Source organism: Podarcis filfolensis (genome assembly GCF_964270895.1).
Source record: "Podarcis filfolensis genome assembly, chromosome: 18".
NCBI lineage: Eukaryota > Metazoa > Chordata > Lepidosauria > Squamata > Lacertidae > Podarcis > Podarcis filfolensis.
The window spans coordinates 8,347,170-8,366,541 of NC_139622.1; the positions used below are offsets into that span (position 1 = coordinate 8,347,170).

A 19,372-nucleotide genomic window follows, 5' to 3' on the forward strand; every position below is an offset into this window, starting at 1 on the left:
AGCTGGACCTCAGTGTCCGGGCAGAACGATGGAGGTGAAGACACTCCTTCAAGTATACTGGACCGAGGCCGAGCGAATGGATCACTTTGATCTTCTTGCAGTCCATGGGACTCTCAAGAGTCTCCTCCAGCACCAGAATTCAAAAGCATCAATTCTTCGGTGATCAGCCTTCTTGATGGTCCAGCTCTCACTTCCATACATCACTACGTACTCCAAGCCACTCCAGTATCCCTGCCAAAAAAACTCCATGGACAAAGACAACAGGCATATAGGAACATAGGAAGGTGATTTATGCAGAAACCCTGCAGCCCCACACCATTGCGCCTCCATGCCTGGATAAAATCCCCAGCGCCTTCCAGATTCCTGCCTAGGCAGCCACTTCCGCAGGCAGGAACCCGTCAGGTGCAGCTGCCTCCTCCAGCCCCGCCCTGCCCGCCGACTGTTTCAGCCGCAGCCCCTTTAAAAACCCAGGCCTCTTGGAGAAACTCCATTTCCCGGCATGCCTTCCCGGAAGCCCCGCCCACCGACATCCGGCCTTCCCTCCCTCTGACTCGCCTTCCCTTTTCCGCGGCGGCGGCGAGAGCGAAAGGGCGGCGCGCGCGCCAGGGAGGGCGGGCGGAGGAGGAGGGGCGTGGCCCTCGGAGCGGCAGCCGCGCGGGCCAATGGCGACGCCGCTTCCGCCTCGGGGCAGCCAATGGGCGCCGGCGGAGGGCGTGGCCTCGCCGTGGGAGGGGGGGCCGGGGAGGCGGCGGCGGCCGGAGGGGGGGCGAGAAGTTGCTGAGGAGGCGCCTGGAGGGGGAAGATGGTAGGTGGGCGGCCGCCCGCCCCGCGCAGGCCCCTCCCCCGGGGGAAGGAGCCCCCCCAACGGGTGGGGGGCCTCCTTGGGGGGCGGGGCGGAGGGTGGGGGGCTCATTGAGGGGGGAGGGGAGGCTCAATGGGGTGGGGGGTGTCCCATTGGGGGAGGTGGGGCAGGGGTCTCTGGAAAGGGGCCTGGGGGGTGGGGGTCATTATTGGGGGGGCTGTGCATAGGCTTGCAAGGGGGGGAGGCCTGGGTCTCTGTTTTATTTTGGGGGGAGGATGTGCTTTTAGGGGGCAGCACTGAGGATGGGGGGGTCCTGTGCACAGGCTTGCAAGGGGGGGAGGCCTGGGTCTCTGTTTTTGGGGGGGATGTGCTTTTAGGGGGCAGCACTGAGGCTGGGGGGGTCCAGTGAGGCTGGGGGGGGTCCTGTGCACAGGCTTGCAAGGGGGGGAAAGCCTGGGTCTGTTTTTTTGGAGTGGGGAGGATGTGCTTTTAGGGGGCAGCACTGAGGGTGTCCAGTGAGGCTGGGGGGGTCCTGTGTACAGGCTTGCAAGGGGGGGAGGCCTGGGTCTCTGTTTTTTGGGGGTAGGATGTGCTTTTAGGGGGCAGCACTGAGGCTGGGGGGGGTGTCCAATGAGGCTGGGGGGGTCCTGTGCACAGGCTTGCAAGGGGGGGGGAAGCCTGGGTCTGTTTTTTGGGGGGGGAGAATGTGCTTTTAGGGGGCAGCACTGAGGCTGGGGGGGTGTCCATTGAGGCTGGGGGGGTCCTGTGTACAGGCTTCCAAGGTGGGGCAGGGGGCTCTGGAAAGGGGCCTGGGGGGTGGGGGTCATTATTGGGGGGGTCCTGTGCACAGGCTTGCAAGGGGGGGAGGCCTGGGTCTCTGTTTTATTTTGGGGGGAGGATGTGCTTTTAGGGGGCAGCGCTGAGGATGGGGGGAGTCCAGTGAGGCTGGGGGGGGTCCTGTGCACAGGCTTGCAAGGGGGGGGAAGCCTGGGTCTGTTTTTTTGGAGGGGGGAGGATGTGCTTTTAGGGGGCAGCGCTGAGGATGGGGGGAGTCCAGTGAGGCTGGGGGGGTCCTGTGCACAGGCTTGCCAGGGGGGGGGGAAAGCCTGGGTCTGTTTTTTTGGAGGGGGGAGGATGTGCTTTTAGGGGGCAGCGCTGAGGATGGGGGGAGTCCAGTGAGGCTGGGGGGGGTCCTGTGCACAGGCTTGCAAGGGGGGGAGGCCTGGGTCTCTGTTATTTTTTGTGGGGGGAGGATGTGCTTTTAGGGGGCAGCACAGAGTATGGGGGGTCCACTGGGGGTTGGGGTGCTGTGCATTATGAACTGGTGGTGCTAAGCGAGGGGGAGGGTCTCATCTATGGGGTGGGGAGGCCGACTGGGATCTGGGGGTGATTTCAGGTCTGCGGCGGAGGGGGGAGCCTGATGAGGAAAAGAGGGGGCCATCGGTGTGGTCCTTGTTTCTGCCTCCAACACCCCCCCAGTGAATGGGGGGAGCTGTTTGGGAGCTTTATGGGGCTTCTTCCCCCCCCCCAATCCCGTCCCATCCCCCTTCCATCAGGGAGGGGCTTTCTGGCATGGGGCGGGGAGAATCACCCCTGTTGGGTTGCTGTGTGAATGAAGCCAGGGTGGGGGCTAGGGGGGTGTCTTAGTGAGCTTATAGGGCAGGAAGTGCAAATTTTGGGGGACAGGAAAAGCATCCGTCGGTGAGGCTCGGATGACTAGGGAAGACCCCAGACCTGCATGTGGGGTGTCTGGAAAATGTTGCTTTTAGGATTTGCTCTCAGAAAGGTTGGGGGTTTGCTGTCGGCATGGGGGGACACAGGGTTTGGGGCGACCGTTGAGTAGGTTTCCTGCTGGGGGTGTTGGCTTTGGTCAGGGAGCAAGCTTTGTCGGGGTTCGTTCCAGGCATTTTATGCAATCAATTCTCCGTGCTTACAACAGCCCTAAAAGGTAGGCTAGGTTGAGAGAGGCAGCCACTGGCCGCAAAGTTGCCGCAGTGAGCTTTGTGTTGCTGCGTGGGAATTTGAACCCAGGTCTCTGCCAGGCTGTAGCCTGACACCCCAACTGTTGTGCCACACTTTCTGTTGTTGGTCTGGATGGTTTCTGTGCAGCAAGAATATGCCTCTGAGAGAGGTTAGCGGATTCTGCGTTGGGGTGAGTCGGCTGCCTGTTTCAGGGGTGCTTATAGGTTGTAGTGAGGCCTGCCTAGATCATAGAAGAAATCACAGGATTGTAGAGTTGGAAGGGACCCTGGCGACCATCTAGTCCAACCCCCTTGCAATGTAAGAATTTGCAGCTCTCCCTGACAGGAATCGAACCATGGCGTTATCAGCACTGCACTCTAACCAACTAAGCCGCCCTGAGCCCAGTCTTGGCTGGGGAGGGCGGGGTATAAATAAAAATTTATTATTATTATTATTATTATTATTATTATTATTATTAAGCTACCCAGTGGATTGCAGATGTGGCACTTTGAGTCTAGGGCTTTACATAGGGCATCTTCCTATTTTGAATTGACTATATTTGGAACCACGAAGACTAGTAACTTACTGTTTAGGGGCAACATATATATATAATGAGAGGGACACGGGTGGCGCTGTGGGTTAAACCACAGAGCCTAGGACTTGCTGATCAGGAGGTCGGTGGTTCGAATCCCCGCGACGGGGTGAGCTCCCGTTGCTCAGTCCCTGCTCCTGCCAACCTAGCAGTTCAAAAGCACGTCAAAGTGCAAGTAGATCAATAGGTACCACTCCGGCGGGAAGGTAAACGGCGTTTCCGTGCGCTGCTCTGGTTCGCCAGAAGCGGCTTAGTCCTGCTGGCCGCATGACCTGGAAGCTGTATGCCGGCTCCCTCGGCCAGTAAAGCGAGATGAGCACTGCAACCCCAGAGTCGGCCACGACTGGACCTAATGGTCAGGGGTCCCTTTACCTTTAACTATATATATAATGATAATAAAAAAACGTTGCTAAAATTAAGGGTTTTTTGCAGGAGGGGAGGGATCAAGTTTCTAGTCCTTAAGGGCTGCGAAGGGTCAGGTAGCTTCCTGAATTTGTGGCACGCTGAATGGAGCTGATGAGAGCAAGAGAAAAGCAAAGGGGGAGCGTCCGCCCCAAAAGATGCTTGCTGCTTCAAAGCCTGTCTGTGGTTTCACTTTCCTTTCTGTTTTGCTTCATTCCAGGCTGATTTTCTGAAAGGGTTGCCTGTCTACAATAAAAGCAATTTCAGCCGTTTCCACGCAGATTCTGTATGTAAAGCATCGGTGAGTACCAACTCTTGGCTTGAGATCCAACAAAGAGTCGCACTTGAGGTCCTTTCAGAGAGTCTTTTCGAGGGTTGAGGTTCCTGGTTATTTCAGGGTTTTTTTGGGGGGTGAACCCAGAATTGATCTCCCACCAAGACACTCCATTTGTGCGCGATTTCATAGAATCGTAGTATTGTCAAGTTGGAAGGGATCCTGTGGATCTTCTAGTCCAACCCCTTGCAGTGCAGGAATCTCAACTAAATCATGCACGACAATTAATAAAAATAATTTATTATTTATACCCTGCCCATCTGGCTGGGCTTCCCCAGCCACTCTGGGCGGCTTCCAAAAAAATATGAAAATACTGTAATACATCAAACGTTAAAAGCTTCCCTAAACAGGGCTGCCTTCAGATGTCTTCTAAAAGTCTGGTAGTTGTTGTTCTCTTTGACATCTGGTGGGAGGGCGTTCCACAGGGCGGGCGCCACCACCGAGAAGGCCCTCTGCCTGGTTCCCTGTAACTTGGCTTCTCGCAGTGAGGGAACCGCCAGAAGGCCCTCGGCACTGGACTTCAGTGTCCGGGCAGAACGATAGGGGTGGAGACCATCCAACCTTTGTTTAGAAACCCACAAGGAATTATAGAGTCCCCCATCTCCTGAGGGAGTGAGTTCCACTGGTGAACAGCTCTTACCCTCAGAAATTTCTTCCTGGTGTTTAGTCGGAATCTCCTTCCTTTCAACGTGAATCTATTGGTTTGGGTCCTCCCCTCCGGCGCGGCAGAAAACAATCTTGCTCTGTCGTTTGTGTGGTAGTCCTTTAGATATTCTGGAGACTCTTGAGAGTCCCATGGACTGCAAGAAGATCAAACCTCTCCATTCTGAAGGAAATCAGCCCTGAGTGCTCACTGGAAGGACAGACCCTGAAGCTGAGGCTCTAATTCTTTGGCCACCTCATGAGAAGAGAAGACTCCCTGGAAAAGACCCTGATGCTGGGAAAGATGGAGGGCACAAGGAGAAGGGGACGACGGAGGACGAGATGGTTGGACAGTGTTCTCGAAGCGACCAGCTTGAGTTTGACCAAACTGTGGGAGGCAGTGGAAGACAGGAGGGCCTGGCGTGCTCTGGTCCAGGGGGTCACGAAGAGGTGGACAGGACTAAATGACTAAACAACAATGCTACGTCTTAGTAATCATAGCATCCTTTTCTAAGCGCTCACAGACTGGCTGTTGAATTACAGTAATACCTTTCCCAGTATAAAATGTCAAGCTGACAAGTCAGTAGTTATCTGAGTTTTTGAAGAGGGACAACATTTCTCTGCAGGAACCTCCCCTGTTCTCCAAGAATTCGCAAAGTTTATAGACAGAGGCTCTGAGACTGCACCCGCAAGATCCTCGAAATCATTTAAAGTCGCTAGGTCTTTCCTTATCACCTCTTTTCCTATTTTGGGTTGCAGCTCCCTCCTTACATCATTTATTCTGTTATCAGGTTAGGCACTGCTTTCCTTTTGTTTGAAGGCAGAGGCAAAACAATGGATTATAAATTAATAGATTGTGCTATCTGTCTGTAGGAATTGGGCAGCGGAGGGGAACAAACAAAAATGGAAATTCCATATCATAAGCAGGTTGCCTATTTTTTTAAAGCAGCAACACACAAATGGCTTTCAAATCTACAGCTCGGTTCTCAGAAATTATGGGCAAAGTCTGACTTCACCGTTCATCTGTGCCTTCATGTTTATGTGTGTAAAAACTGAGTGTGCATCGGCTTAATATTTTTAAAATGCAGAAACTTGGGTCCTGTTCTATTTTCCTGTTGGAATCAGCCCTTTATTCAGAACCATGAGTGCTAGCATCTTAAAGTCTTGACAAGATCGTCTCTCTCCCAGAGCGCAGACCCGCAGCCTCTTGAGATCCGCTTGCCTCTAAGCAGCGGCGTGTTTCCCCGTCGGAAAACCCTGGCGTTTTCCTGCCGGATTAGAAGGAGCGTCTACAGGAAGGTGTCTAGGAGAAACATATCCTAGCAAAGTACCATATTTTTTGCTCTATAAGACTCACTTTTTCCCCTCCTAAAAAGTAAGGGGAAATGTGTGTGCGTCTTATGGAGCGAATGCAGGCTGCGCAGCTATCCCAGAAGCCAGAACAGCAAGAGGGATTGCTGCTTTCACTGCGCAGAGATCCCTCTTGCTGTTCTGGCTTCTGAGATTCAGAATATGTTTTTTCTTGTTTTCCTCCTCCAAAAACTAGGTGCGCCTTGTGGTCTGGTGCGTCTTATAGAGCGAAAAATACGGTAATTTGTCGGTTTTTCTACCACTTCGGATAGTACCGCTGGTTATGTTATTGTTAATATCTGGTTGCCTTGGGGGTATTATCATATCTGACTCCATTTTTTAAATTATGACAACCAACTGTTTTTATCTCTCGCCAGGTTAATTTTTAGCGACTTTCCACATTTTTAACAAACCCATAACAAATTTTATACAACTGTTTCCAAAAAATTGACTTCCTGTCCCCTTCTTAGATGTGTCCAGAATTACCCCTAACTGCTGCTTATAATTTCATAGCGATCTCTTTTTTTTTTTTTTAAATAAATTTTTATTGGAGTTTTACAAAAAAGAAAAAGAAAAATTCACAGAATAAAAAAAAACCACAAATAAACATAAACATTACAAAAAAAGAAAACACAAAGAATACACAAAAAACAGCTAATTAACATAGCGATCTCATTTGTTAACTCCTCCTCGTACGTTAGTTAACATTCCCATTATCGATCCGCATTAAACCATTAATTATCATTTCTGAAATTTAACCAGCTGGTATCAATTGGTAGCTTAAGATGAATTCAAAATGGTATAACGCCTGTGATATTGAAAAACTAACATTTGGATTGCTGACATTTTGAAACAAGTCTGTCGTGGTTTTCTTTTCCTGCCTTTTTTTTTTTTTTTTTTTTTTTTTTTTTGCTGTTGTGCAGCGAGGCTCCTTTGGAGAAAGGAGAATGCAAACTAAAGCAATAATAGCACTGTGAGGATCGTATCTCATACTCAGGAGTAAACCTGTTGTAATTAAGGAGCGTGGCTAACTTGGGCCTGTCGATTTCAACAGGTCTTCCCTAACCAGAGCTTGGTTACAGCCCTGACTTTGGGATCTTTTGGGGTATTAGTAGTAGTAGTAGTAGTAGTATTACCCCGCCGATCTGGCTGGGTTTCCCCAGCCACTCTGGGTGGCTCCCAACAGAATATTAAAAACACGATAAAAGGTCAAACATTAAAAACTTCCCTAAACGGGGCTGCCTTCAGATGTCTTCTAAAAGTCAGATCGTTTATTTCCTTGACATCTGATGGGAGGCCGTTCCACGGGGAAGGCACTCTGCCTGGTTCCCTGTAACCTCACTTCTCGCAGGGAGGGAACCACCAGAAGGCTCTCGCAGCTGGACCTCAGTGGGGCTGGACGATGGGGGTGGAGATGCTCCTTCAGATCTACTGAGGTGAGGCCGTTTAGGGCTTTCAAAGTCAGCACCAATACTTTGAATTGTGCTCAGAAACGTCCTGGGAGCCAATGTAGGTCTTTCAGGATCGGTGTTATATGGTCTCGGCGGCCGCTCCCAGTCCGCAGTCTAGCTGCCATATCCTGGATTAATTGTCGTTTCTGGGTCACCTTCAAAGGTAGCCCCACGCAGAGCGCATGGCAGTAGTCCAAGCGGGAGATAACCAGAGCATGCACCACTCTGGCGAGACAGTCTGCGGGCCAGGAGGGTCTCATCCTGCGTACCAGATGGAGCTGATAAACGGCCGTCCTGGACACAGAATTGACCTGTGCCTCCATGGACAGCAGTGAGTCCAAAACGACTCCCAGGCTGCGCACCTGATCCTTCAGGGGCACAGTCACCACAGGGACCTTTTATTTTTTAACCTGTAAGCTCTTTACAGGCAGAGGTTTGTTTGTAGTTTTGTTTTTGCCCTTGTGGGCAAGTATCTTCAAGAAGAACCAAGTTACCGGGACAATGTGGGTAATCAGCAAGATGATGGTTGAACTTCAAAGATCTCTCTCTCACGCAAAAAAAAATCTCATTCTCTCCTTCTTTTTCAATTTACAGAACAGAAGGCCATCAGTATATCTCCCTACGAGGGAATATCCGTCAGAACAAAGTAAGCACTGGCTTTTTCGCTCCTCTTTTCTTGAGCTTTCCACTTGGGAAACATCTGTGGCCCTCCGGATTTTTCTGGGCATCCCCTTCCGCCGTCGCCCTTGACCATTGGTCATGCTGGCCATCGTGGTTGCTGGGAGACGGGGTCCAGGAACGCCGGCAGGGACGCAGGCAGTGTAAAAGAGAACTGGGCAATGCAATTTTTGAGAAGGCTGTGAGCGCTTGCCTCGCCGCTCGATCACCTGCAGGAACACCACCGGTCGTTCCCCGAGCCGGTGAGGTTCATTTGGCTATAATAAACTGAGCCTATGGAACTCTCTGCCACAAGGTCCTGCGGGCAGCTTCTGAGCTAGCGCCTGCTGTAAACTTTCCATTTCTGTTAGCCTTATGCAGGCAGCAAAGTATATCTTTCCGCAATAGTTACCTGATCTTAACTTTCTGCACGGCTTTTATTGTGTGGTTTATTGTCGCAAGGCAATTGTGAATAATAGCAGCATATATAAATGTCTTCATAAATAGATTTTAAAAACTGCACACCCTTCCCCATATCTTCGTCTTTGGTGATCCCTCGTAGCTGAATAAGATTGTCTTCCATGAACACGCTTATAACAGGGAGTCCATAAGTGATTGTGGAGGCCAATTCTGGATCCACACATCCTTCCACGGTGGGGACATAGGTTTCCGGGCGGGAGTCGATCCCGGTGAGGGTTTGCCAAGCGTGCTTTCCTCTTAGCACATTTCTCCCTTGCGTCCTGAGTTCGAGTGTCTTCAAAGCCCATGACACCTTTGGTAAAGGCTGTTCTCCAACTGGAGCGCTCGCAGTCCAGTGATTCCCGGTTGTCAGTGTTTATCCCACATTTTTAAAGATTTGCCTTGAGAGGGCCTTTAAGCCTCTTTTGTTGACCGCCAGCATTACGCTTACCATTTTCAAGTTCGGAATAGAGGAGTTGCTTTGGAAGACGATCATCAGGCATCCACAAACATGACCAGTTCAGCGAAGTTGATGTTGAAGAATCATTGCTTCAACGCCGGTGATCTTTGCTTCTTCCAGTACGCTGGCCCTAGTTCTCCTGTCTTCCCAAGTGATGTGTAAAACTATACGGCCATTTAAAACAAAGAAATTTATTGTGATAATGCCCTTTATCTCCCCCCTTCCCCGGTTCTCTCTTCCAACAGTTATAGTAACAGAAAAGACGAACATACTTTTGCGTTACCTACATCAGCAGTGGGACAAAAAGGTACGGAACGTGCTATGCTAGCAATTTGCGCAATCTTGTCTAATTTCAAAAGCATCTCCCGGCGAGGGAGGGAGGCCGTCAAAGTTTCTTTTAGGTCCCCTGCAAGGTGGATGGTAGGAAAAGGCTACAGAGCCTCTTTTCGTACCCTGGCCTTACGCTCCTGGACTACATCTGTTCTGTTTGGGGCTCTTGCTAAAGCTGCCCTTCTTTCCATAAACATTATGAGAACTTTATCCCTGTTGGTTCTGAATTGATTTCTGTATGTGGGCTGTCGTTTTCTCTGCTCTCTTTATATTGCAATTCTTTTGTACGTACCGTTGTTTTAAAAGCGATTGATTCTATATATATACAGTGGAACCTCGGAAGTCGAACGGAATCCGTTCCGGAAAGCCGTCCGACTTCCGAAAACGTTCGAAAACCAAGGCACGGCTTCCCATTGGCTGCATGAAGCACCTGCAGCCTATCGGAAGCCGCGCAGGACGTTTGGGTTCCAAAGAACGTTTGCAAACCGGAACACTCACGTCCAGCTTTGCGGCATTCAGGAGCCAAAACGTTCGACTCCCAAGGCGTTCGGGATCCAAGGCATGACTGTATATATAAACAGTTGAATTGTTACAGTGGCAAAGTGCTCTGGGAAGCTCTCCATAAACAAAATCGATGATAATAATAATGAATTATACACGTAAGCCCCAAAACATGCACACAACCCTTTGAAATTGTATCCAGCTGTGTTACACCCCGAGTAAAGGTAAAGGGACCCTGACCATTAGGTCCAGTCGTGACCGATTCTGGGGTTGCGGCGCTCATCTCGCTTTATTGGCCGAGGGAGCCGGCGTACAGTTTCCGGGTCATGTGGCCAGCAGGACTGAGCCGCTTCTGGTGAACCAGAGCAGCACACGGAAGCGCCGTTTACCTTCCCACCGGAGTGGTACCTATTTATCTATTTGCACTCTGACGTGCTTTCGAACTGCTAGGTTGGCAGGAGCAGGGACCGAGCAACGGGAGCTCGCCCTGTTATGGGGATTCGAACCGCCGACCTTCTGATCGGCAAGCCCTAGGCTCTGTGGTTTAACCCACAGCGCCACCCGCGTCCCTGTTACACCCAGAGTAGACCCACTGAAACCAACAGACCCGAGTCTCTTGTGTCCATTCATTTTGGTGGGTCTGCCTGGAGTGTAACATTCGCCTCCCGTCAAAGCAAACAGACCCCTCCCGGTTCATTTCTTTGGGTCGACCCCTAAGGATGTTGGAGGCGTACTTTGCCAATTTAACTTGCCTCTTTGCCGTTCTTGTTTGTGGGGGAACCGCCTCGTTCCTTTACTTCGGGGGGCGAAAACCTGTGTACGAATCGCTCTGAACCCGATCAGCGATCAATGTCACCCTGGTTTCTCTTAACCTACCCTCCATCTCTCTCTTCTCTGCTTGCTCCCACCAGAACGCAGCGAAGAAAAGAGACCCCGAACAGGTGGAAATAGAAGGCGAGAATTCAGCTCCACCCCGGAAAATCGCCCGGACGGACAGCCAGGATATGAATGAGGACACTTAAAAACTAAAACAAACTTTTTTTTTTTTTTGCTTGTCTTCTGTGTTAAAATTTACAGGGGCTTCCTGTGTGGTATTTTTTTTTTGTGGTGGGGGGGGAGTGTCTGTTGACCATGTATGCACACCAACACACACATTTCCACAATCAGCTTGCCTTTCTTCCTCTCCTGGTCCACCCTTCACTATGCAGCCACTTCAGATCTGTAGCAGCCAATGTATTTATTTCTGTTTATTTGTGTGTGTGTTGGTGAAAGCGGGGGCGAAAGAGGCATGGCGGGGGGTGGTGTCGTGGGGCAGAAGAGAGAGAGAGAGAGAGGGGTTTCTTCTTCCATTTTTTCTCTCCATTATTATTTATGTGCTCTCTTGCTCTCTCTGTTGCAACAAGTCGGGAATACAAAATGATGTTTAAACTGTGATCCATTCCCTTTCTGTTTGGGGGAAAAGGCAAAAAAAAAAGACACACACCCTCCCACACACTTTTGCGGCTAATCTCTCCCCCCCCCCCAAAAAAGGAAAAATATCTTTGTACTAACGTGAACTGTATCCAAGCTCATGCTGAAACACCCCCCTGACTTTTTTGTGGAATCAAACCTTCCATCTGTACAATTACTGGTGTGCGTAAAAGAGGGGGTGTGGTTTTCAAATTCTTCCTTTGCACCTCCTAATCTAAGTGTGATCTGAGGCGAGGAGGCCGTATCCTGACCTCCCTCTCCCCTTTCATTTCGATGTTTTCGTTTTCTGGAAAACATTTTTTTTTTTAATTAAAAAAAATATCGTCGACGGTCCTTCTTCGATGGATTCTCTTCACCAGACGTGTCGTGTCCTCTTTAGCTGATAACTGCTGTATTGTTTTTATTTTTATTATTAAAAAAACACACCCATCTTTAGCTTTCTGTTCTGGGGAGTTTTGTTAGCATGTCAGCCGTAGGTTGTGAAGAGGAAAGAAAAACATTTCTGCTTGTCACCGACCCCTTTCTCCCTCCATCCCCTGACCCACCCCCCGCAAATCTCTCTCTCTCTCTCTCTCTCTCTCTCTCTCTCTCTCTCTCTCTCTCTCTCAGATCACTCTATGAATGGACCAGTTTTGTGCAACTTTTGCAGTAGAATAAAGAAGGATCTTTCTCACCAATTTGGCTGGGTTTATTACGGGGTTCTGCGCCGTGAGCTGTGCCGGGTTGACTCCCGATTTAGCAGGAAACCCATTGAGAGCCAGCGTGTTGTAGTGGTTAAGAGCGGTGGACTCGTAATCTGGTGAACAGGGTTCACGTCTCCACTCCTCCACATGCAGCTGCTGGGTGACTTTGGGCTAGTCACACTTCTTTGAAGTCTCTCAGCCCCACTCACCTCACAGAGGTGGGGAGGAAGGGAAAGGAGAATGTAAGCCGCTTTGAGACTCCTTAGGGTAGTGATAAAGTGGGATATCAAATCCAGACTCCTCCTCCTCTTCTGAACTGAACAGACCTGAGTTAAGTAAAAGCTGTCCTTTTCAACGGGCGCTGTATCATACAGATTTGTGAGGGAGCCCCCAAGGGCCTCGCAGTCCAACCATAAAAAGGTAATGGGACCCCTGACCATTAGGTTCAGTCGTGGACGACTCTGGGGTTGCGGCGCTCATCTCGCTTTACTGGCCGAGGGAGCCAGTACAGCTTCCGGGTATGCGGCCAGCAGGACTAAGCCGCTTCTGGTGAACCAGAACAGTGCACAGAAACGCCGTTTACCTTCCCGCCAGAGTGGTACCTATTTATCTACTTGCACTTTGACGTGCTTTTGAACTGCTAGGTAGGCAGGAGCAGGGACCGAGCAACGGGAGCTCACCCCGTCGCGGGGATTTGAACCGCCGACCTTCTGATCAGCACGTCTAGGCTTTGTGGTTTAACCACAGCGCCACCCGCGTCCCTAGTCCAACGAAAGCTGTCAACTATTTCCCTTTTCTTGCAAGGAATCCTATTTGGAATAAGGGAATTTCCCTGTAAAAAAGGGAAACGTTGACAGCTATGAGTCCAGCCCACCGGGAGTGCAGGAACCACACCATGGAATCTAACCCAACAGTTCCGCTAGACGTTTAGCTGTACAATGGGACATTTCCTCCCAGGCACCCCATAAATCTGCTCCAGGTTGGGGGACCCCCCCGGGACTCGATTTAGAGGTCATGCGGGAAAGAGGAGACTGAGGAGTAGGGCTGGGCGATACCCGGTTTTCGACATCATGATACATCGCTAGCTAAACATTGCAATATACTGATATATCCCAATGTCTGGTACAGTGGTACCTTGGTTCTCAAAACGCCTTGCTTCCCAAACGCCGAAAACCCGGAAGTAAGCCTTCCGGTTTTCGAACGTTTTTCGGAAGCTGGATGTCCAATACAGCTGTTGGCTATTGTTTCTGGGGCGCCTGCACCAATCAGAAGCTGCGCCTTGGTTTTTGAACATTAAATCAAATGGACGTCTGGAATGCATTAAGTTTGGTGCTTTTGTTTTTGCTATTTATTTTGCGTTTTTGTTTTTGAGGCTTTTTCGGTTCATTTGTTTTTGTGACTGTGTGGAACCCAGTTCAGCTACTGATTGATTGATTGTGCGATTGCGGAAATGGATAAAAGCCCCTCATCTAAACAATGACTATCATCAGTGCAAGTAAGAATTTTTTTTTAACCATCTACTACACTGTCTTATTTATTTTATAGTACAGTACATTGATTATTGCTCTCATTTTATGGATCAGTGGTCTCTTTAGATAGTAAAATTCATGTTAAATTGCCATTTTAGGGGTTGTTTGTAAGAGTCTGGAACGGTTTAATCCACTTTGCATTACTTTCTATGGGAAAGCATGCCTTGGTTTCAGAACGCTTTGGTTCCGGAACGGACTTCCAGAACGGATTAAGTTTGAGAACCAAGGTACCACTGTAAAAGGATGGAGCTATGTCATGGCGTTGACTGGCGTCACGGTTTCCTCCACCATTGTGATTTTTGCATACTCCCATTTGATTCTTAAAACTTCTTTCAAATCCAAGAGTTTGGGAGAAGGGACCCTGTGTATCTTCTACCTACGGAGAAGGGATCGTTTGTGAGGTGCATGTAATAATTCCTCCCCGGGGGTCTCGCTCCCCTCTTGTTGAAATATATCTTTTTTTTTATTGCATTTCTGCTGATATTACAAAAATATGACAAAAAAATAACTTAAAAGAAATTGAAAACCCGCCCACACGCTTTTCTTTTCTTTTGTTTCCTTCCTTTGTCCGAGACGCCAAAAATAAATTAAAATGCAGCAAGTTAATAAATAATAGTAATACTACTCCCCTTTTTCTTGTCCCGCTCCGACGACAACCACACCCCCCCCCCCATTTTGGACAGTTCATTGCTTGGAAGAGTAAGACATTGACACAGGTGCTTGTATAAATTGCTCGCAGGGATCTGTGTTCGGGCTTTGCCATGGGTGGGGGGGCTGCTGGGGTTTGGGGGGGGTCTACGAACTCTGCATTCTCACCACCACCTCCCTATCACCTTCAAGGATATCTGTTGCATCCGAGAGTAAAAAGGTAAAGGGACCCCTGACTATTAGGTCCAGTCGTGGCCGACTCTGGGGTTGCGGCGCTCATCTCCCTTTATTGGCCGAGGGAGCCGGCGTACAGCTTCCGGGTCATGTGGCCAGCATGACTAAGCCGCTTCTGGCGAACCAGAGCAGCGCACGGAAACGCCGTTTACCTTCCCGCCGGAGCGGTACCTATTTATCTACTTGCACTTTGACGTGCTTTCAAACTGCTAGGTTGGCAGGAGCAGGGACTGAGCAACGGGAGCTCACCCCGTCACGGGGATTCGAACTGACGACCTTCTGATCGGCAAGTCCTAGGCTCTGTGGTTTAACCCACAGCGCCACCTGCATCCCTTGCATCCGAGAGGCACTCCCCCAAATTCCCCCCTGCCGGGTTTGAAGATTTGGTAGGCTGACATCATGAAGGTCGATGAATTTCTGGGCCACCGTCGAAGCACCTTCTACAATAAAGGCATTGCGAAGGCAGCGTCTATAACCTGTGGCAAGTGCTCGCTTTTTCTACAGTGGGTTAAGCGCTCGCCCACTTTGGCTAACTTGTGGCCTGCTCTCGGGGGGGACAACGATGGGGTTCAGGTGCCTGCAGTCCACCTGGCGAATGGACCCTTCCTCAAACTTGTAGCTGGACCCGCGTCCCACCGCCTTGGCAGTGGGTGTCAAGAACCCCGCAAGCCTTTTCTGGCGTTAATGCATACCATATTTTTCGCTCCATAAGACGCCCCAGACCATAAGACGCACCTAGTTTTTGGAGGAGGAAAACAAGGAAAAAAATATTCTGAATCTCAGAAGCCAGAACAGCAAGAGGGATCGCTGCGCAGCGAAAGCAGCAATCCCTCTTGCTGTTCTGGCTTCTGGGATAGCTGCGCAGCCTGCATTCGCTCCGTAAGACGCACACACATTTCCCCTTACTTTTTAGGAGGGGAAAAGTGAGTCTTATGGAGCAAAAAATATGGCAATCTGCAAGAAATCCGTAAGGGTCGTCGGCACCCATCCCCACCTGCTAACGTCGCGTTATTGCTGTTACCGAAAAGAAAGGAAAAAAAGCTCCTTGCCCGTTGCAAATAAATAATAATAACGTAAGCACATCCGCGGTGGAAGAACGATATAAGCAAATGCAGTCCATTCTTTCATCCACCACGGCTGATGTTTTTCAGAGAGCGGCTTGCAGGTGTAGACATGTGGGTACTGCTCTTCCTTGCCTCGCCAGCCCAAAGGGTCAGCGACAGAAGCGGCCGCCGTGTCCTTAAGTTCCTCGCAGCCCGTGGCTGCTTTCAATGGCTTTTTTAGCGGGGGGGGGGAATTGCACTATTGGCCAATGGTGCGTCGAATCCAGCGAAGTCGTGGGAAACACAGCTAGAGATCTGGAGAGCGGGGCGATTCCTTCCCTTATTCGTTTCTTTCTTTCTGCAAAGCGGCCCTCCCCGTAAGTCAGATGGCGAATGGGGGGAAAAAGACAAAAGATGCTGTTTCCTCGGGATCTGACCTGAGATTCTGTCTCTTGGCTTGCGGCGTGATCCATTTGGGGGGCCGCGACGGACGGAGGGGGAAGGTGGCCCTAACTGCATCCCTTCTAAGGTGAGCGAAGCACTAACCGCAGCGTTCTGCAAGCTGGGAGTCGGTGCGTGTGATGGTGATGCGATTTCGAAACAGCTGGAGCAGGGAGACCTGTGTACTCTTTAAGTAGCTGTGGTTGGGCGCAAAGGGCTGGGGGTTTCCCCCTCCGTAGGACATAGAGTTTCGCGACTGTGGGGAAAGAAGGGGGGGCAGAAACCAACCCCACACAAAGCCTTGCCAGGCATAAGCCCTGCCCTGCCCATTGCCCCAAATGGCTAAAAGTTTTACCTGTGACTACCTCTCTAACCTACAGTGACCGGTTTTCCAGCTTGCGCCAAATTAAAAACGGCAGAATACCGTGATTGTGAATTTCCCTCCCCCCCCAAAAAAAAATCTGGCCTAAACTCTCCCTGCTTCTATCCTATTCACACAGCAAATTAAGAAAAAGCAGCGGCAGGTGGGTGTTTAAATTCCATCCTTGGCACTGCTACTGCGAGCTGAAGTCCTTATTGCAATAATTTTGTCTTTTTTTGAGAGAAAAAAAGCACACACCGGTCTCTTTCACACGTTGCAAAGGCGAGGCGAGGTCTCCCCAGCCTTCGTTTTCCCTGCCACTGAAAATTATAAAAAAAATTAAAAATCATGGATTTTCCAGAACCATCCCTTCTCGCCCCCACCCCCCCATCTGCTTTTTTACGAGCACCGTCAGGAAAAGCAAAAACAAAAAATAATCCCCTTGTTTTCATTTTCTTTAGTGCAAGATATGTTGACCATGCATGGACGTTGCTTCAAAACAGTGTCTCGTCTGCTCCCAACTGCCTCCTGGTACTTCAAATTCCACCTCTGTTCTTCAAGCAGAAAAAGGGAAGAGGGCTTGTTCTGTTTTACTGGGCTGATTTTACCGGCGGGGAGAGGTGAGAGGCAAATAGGAGATTAAAAAAGGTAAAGGGACCCCTGGCCGTTAGGTCCAGTCGTGGCCGGCTCTGGGGTTGCGGCGCTCATCTCGCTTTAGTGGCCGAGGGAGCCGGCGTACAGCTTCCGGGTATGTGGCTAGCAGGACTAAGCCGCTTCTGGCGAACCAGAGCAGCGCACGGAATCGCCGTTTACCTTCCCGCCGGAGTGGTACCTATTTATCTACTTGCACTTTGATGTGCTTTCGAACTGCTAGGTTGGCAGGAGCTGGGACCGAGCAACAGGAGCTCACCCCGTCGCCGGGAATCGAACCGCCGACCTTCTGATCGGCAAGTCCTAGGCTCTGTGGTTTAACCCACAGCGCCACCCGCGTCCCTCAAATAGGAGATTATTTGTCTCTAATTCAAGAGCCCACAAGCGTTTACGATGAGGACTAACGACATGGCTGGTTTCACACATCATTGGAATAAAATTTGGCTAATGCAACATGAGGCAAAGCTGAGGCTATGAATTCGCTGCGAAGGCTGCCTTTTTCCAGATTTTCAAACGCAGCCTTTGAGGGGAGGTACTTAGAGCAACCTCTCCATTTTAAGGCAGTGATTTACTTTGCCAAATACAATATACTTTTTGCTGTTAGAGGGAGGTGGGGGAAGGAAACACAGACCCAAAAGTTAGTATCACCCATCATTCCTCATGTTGATCAGAGGGATTTGAGGAGCAAATCCGAGCTGAGGTTTTGCATCCTGTCCAAATCTGCCTCAGGGCGGATGTAGAGTAGCTGCAAGACTAAGAAGCGGGGGCTCAACAGCCCCTCAAAACACAAAGGGGGGTGGGCTTACCTGGAAGGAGGGGACACAATCCGACAGGACTCTTGAGAGTCGAGACAGACCTTGTTCTCCCCATAGAATTCCCCCCCAAACTCACTGTTTGTGGGCTCCCCTCCCTAGCCTAAAATAGGGGGTTGGTTGAGACCCCACAGATTTTTGCCCACAGAGGGGGCAACAAAATGCAACAAAAAGCCCTTCAGAAAGACTGCAGGAACAGCTCTGCTAAAGGAACTGATGTGGTTGGGGAGGAGGCGATGTGCCGCCAGTCAACGATCGCACCCCAAAAATCTGCAGACATCCCCTCCATTTTGAAGTTCTTCTCCCTCTGGTGGTCCTGAGTTGGACCGTGCCTCAAACGCGTTGGCCGCCAGCGGTAGCCGAAACCGGGTACCAAACCTGACCCATAAGAGATATTTGGGGAAGGGGCAACCTTTCACCTCTCCTTTTCAGGCTGCGACCTCAGCAAGCTGCCAGATCGAATCTCCCTTGACTCCCCCCAGTGCCGTCACCGCGGGCAAATGGTGGACCCTCTCAAAAACCTCGCCTGCCCCAAATCTGCTTGAAGAACCAACCAATGACCCAATTCCTCCTTTCTCTCCCTCCCTGTCCTCTCTCTCTCTCTTTCTCTCTCCCCAGCCCTCGCCCGGAGGTAGGGGGACGGTTAGAGTTTGTGCCCCAGACCCTCGTCCTCCACGGCCGTCCGGATCTCCGGCTCTTCCTCGGCCTCATCGTCCACCAGCCCGTTGAGGTGCGATCTCTGAGCCGCGGGTTTCTCGTCCGCCGAGGTCCCGGGCCGCGGCTGCTGCTGCTGCTGCGGAAGAGGGGCTGCGCCGTTCCCCCCTTCCGACTTGCTGAAGTTGAACAGTTTGCTTGGGTTGAAAGGCTTCGTGGGCGACTGGACCTTCTCGGTGGTGGCCTCCCGCTTGGTCTCTGGGGATTTGAGGAACTTGAAGCTGAGGAAACCGGGCAGTTTGTTGTCGGTGCCGGTGGGGGATTGCGGGGAACGCGCCCCCGACGTGCCGCCGCCACCCCCTGCGCCACCGGACAGGAACTTCCCCTGCAAGGGGATGATTTGCTTCAGTTTCATGACGTTGTTGGTGGCCAGCAGGGAGCTGGGCCTTTTGGGCTTCTCCGAGCCGTGGCCCGAGCCCCCCGGCCCCTTCCCTTTGGGCTGGCTCTTCTCGTGGCCGGTCTCGGGGCCCCCTCCGTCCGACTTGCCCTCCTCCCGCCCGCTCTCCCGTTCCTTCCGGGCGTGGTACTCGGCGTGGCGCTGGCGTTCCTCCTCCTCTCGCTTACGGCGCTGCTGTTGCTGGAAGTGGTGCTGGGCCTGGCGCTCGTGTTTCTGCGGAAGGAACACCACAGGGTCATGTTTCATGTTTTTAATTCACATAATATGCATTCAGGGACACGGGTGGCACTGTGGGTTAAACCACAGAGGCTAGGACTTGCCGATCAGAAGGTCGGCGGTTCGAATCCCCGCAATGACGGGGTGAGCTCCCGTTGCTCGGTCCCTGCTCCTGCCCACCTAGCAATTTGAAAGCACGTCAAAGTGCAGGTAGATAAATAGGTACCGCTC

The 19,372-nt window shown here is 50.9% G+C and overlaps 2 protein-coding genes across 4 annotated transcripts in view; one reads left to right on the forward strand and one right to left on the reverse strand.

The window, feature by feature from the left end:
• The first annotated feature begins 715 nt into the window (after nucleotides 1-715).
• On the forward strand, nucleotides 716-12,089 carry DDA1 (DET1 and DDB1 associated 1). Of its 2 annotated transcripts, none has more exons than XM_083594997.1 (5): nucleotides 716-805; nucleotides 3,979-4,059; nucleotides 8,130-8,181; nucleotides 9,357-9,418; nucleotides 10,854-12,089. In XM_083594997.1, the coding sequence occupies exons 1-5, from the start codon at nucleotides 803-805 to the stop codon at nucleotides 10,962-10,964; spliced, it is 309 nt and encodes a 102-aa protein (XP_083451123.1). In that variant the 5' UTR covers nucleotides 716-802; the 3' UTR covers nucleotides 10,965-12,089. The 2 variants fall into 2 exon arrangements, with proteins under 2 accessions (XP_083451123.1, XP_083451122.1); XM_083594996.1 differs by lacking the exon at nucleotides 716-805 and adding an exon at nucleotides 2,761-2,954.
• A 5,888-nt stretch (nucleotides 12,090-17,977) lies between these two features.
• The window catches only part of ANO8 (anoctamin 8), a 43,480-nt gene continuing 42,085 nt past the window's right edge, over nucleotides 17,978-19,372 (reverse strand). For both annotated transcript variants that reach the window (XM_083594429.1, XM_083594428.1), the window contains one exon: nucleotides 17,978-19,138. In XM_083594429.1, coding sequence (XP_083450555.1) covers nucleotides 18,458-19,138 — 681 coding nt within the window. In that variant the 3' untranslated portion in view covers nucleotides 17,978-18,457. The remainder of the gene's footprint in view (nucleotides 19,139-19,372) is intronic.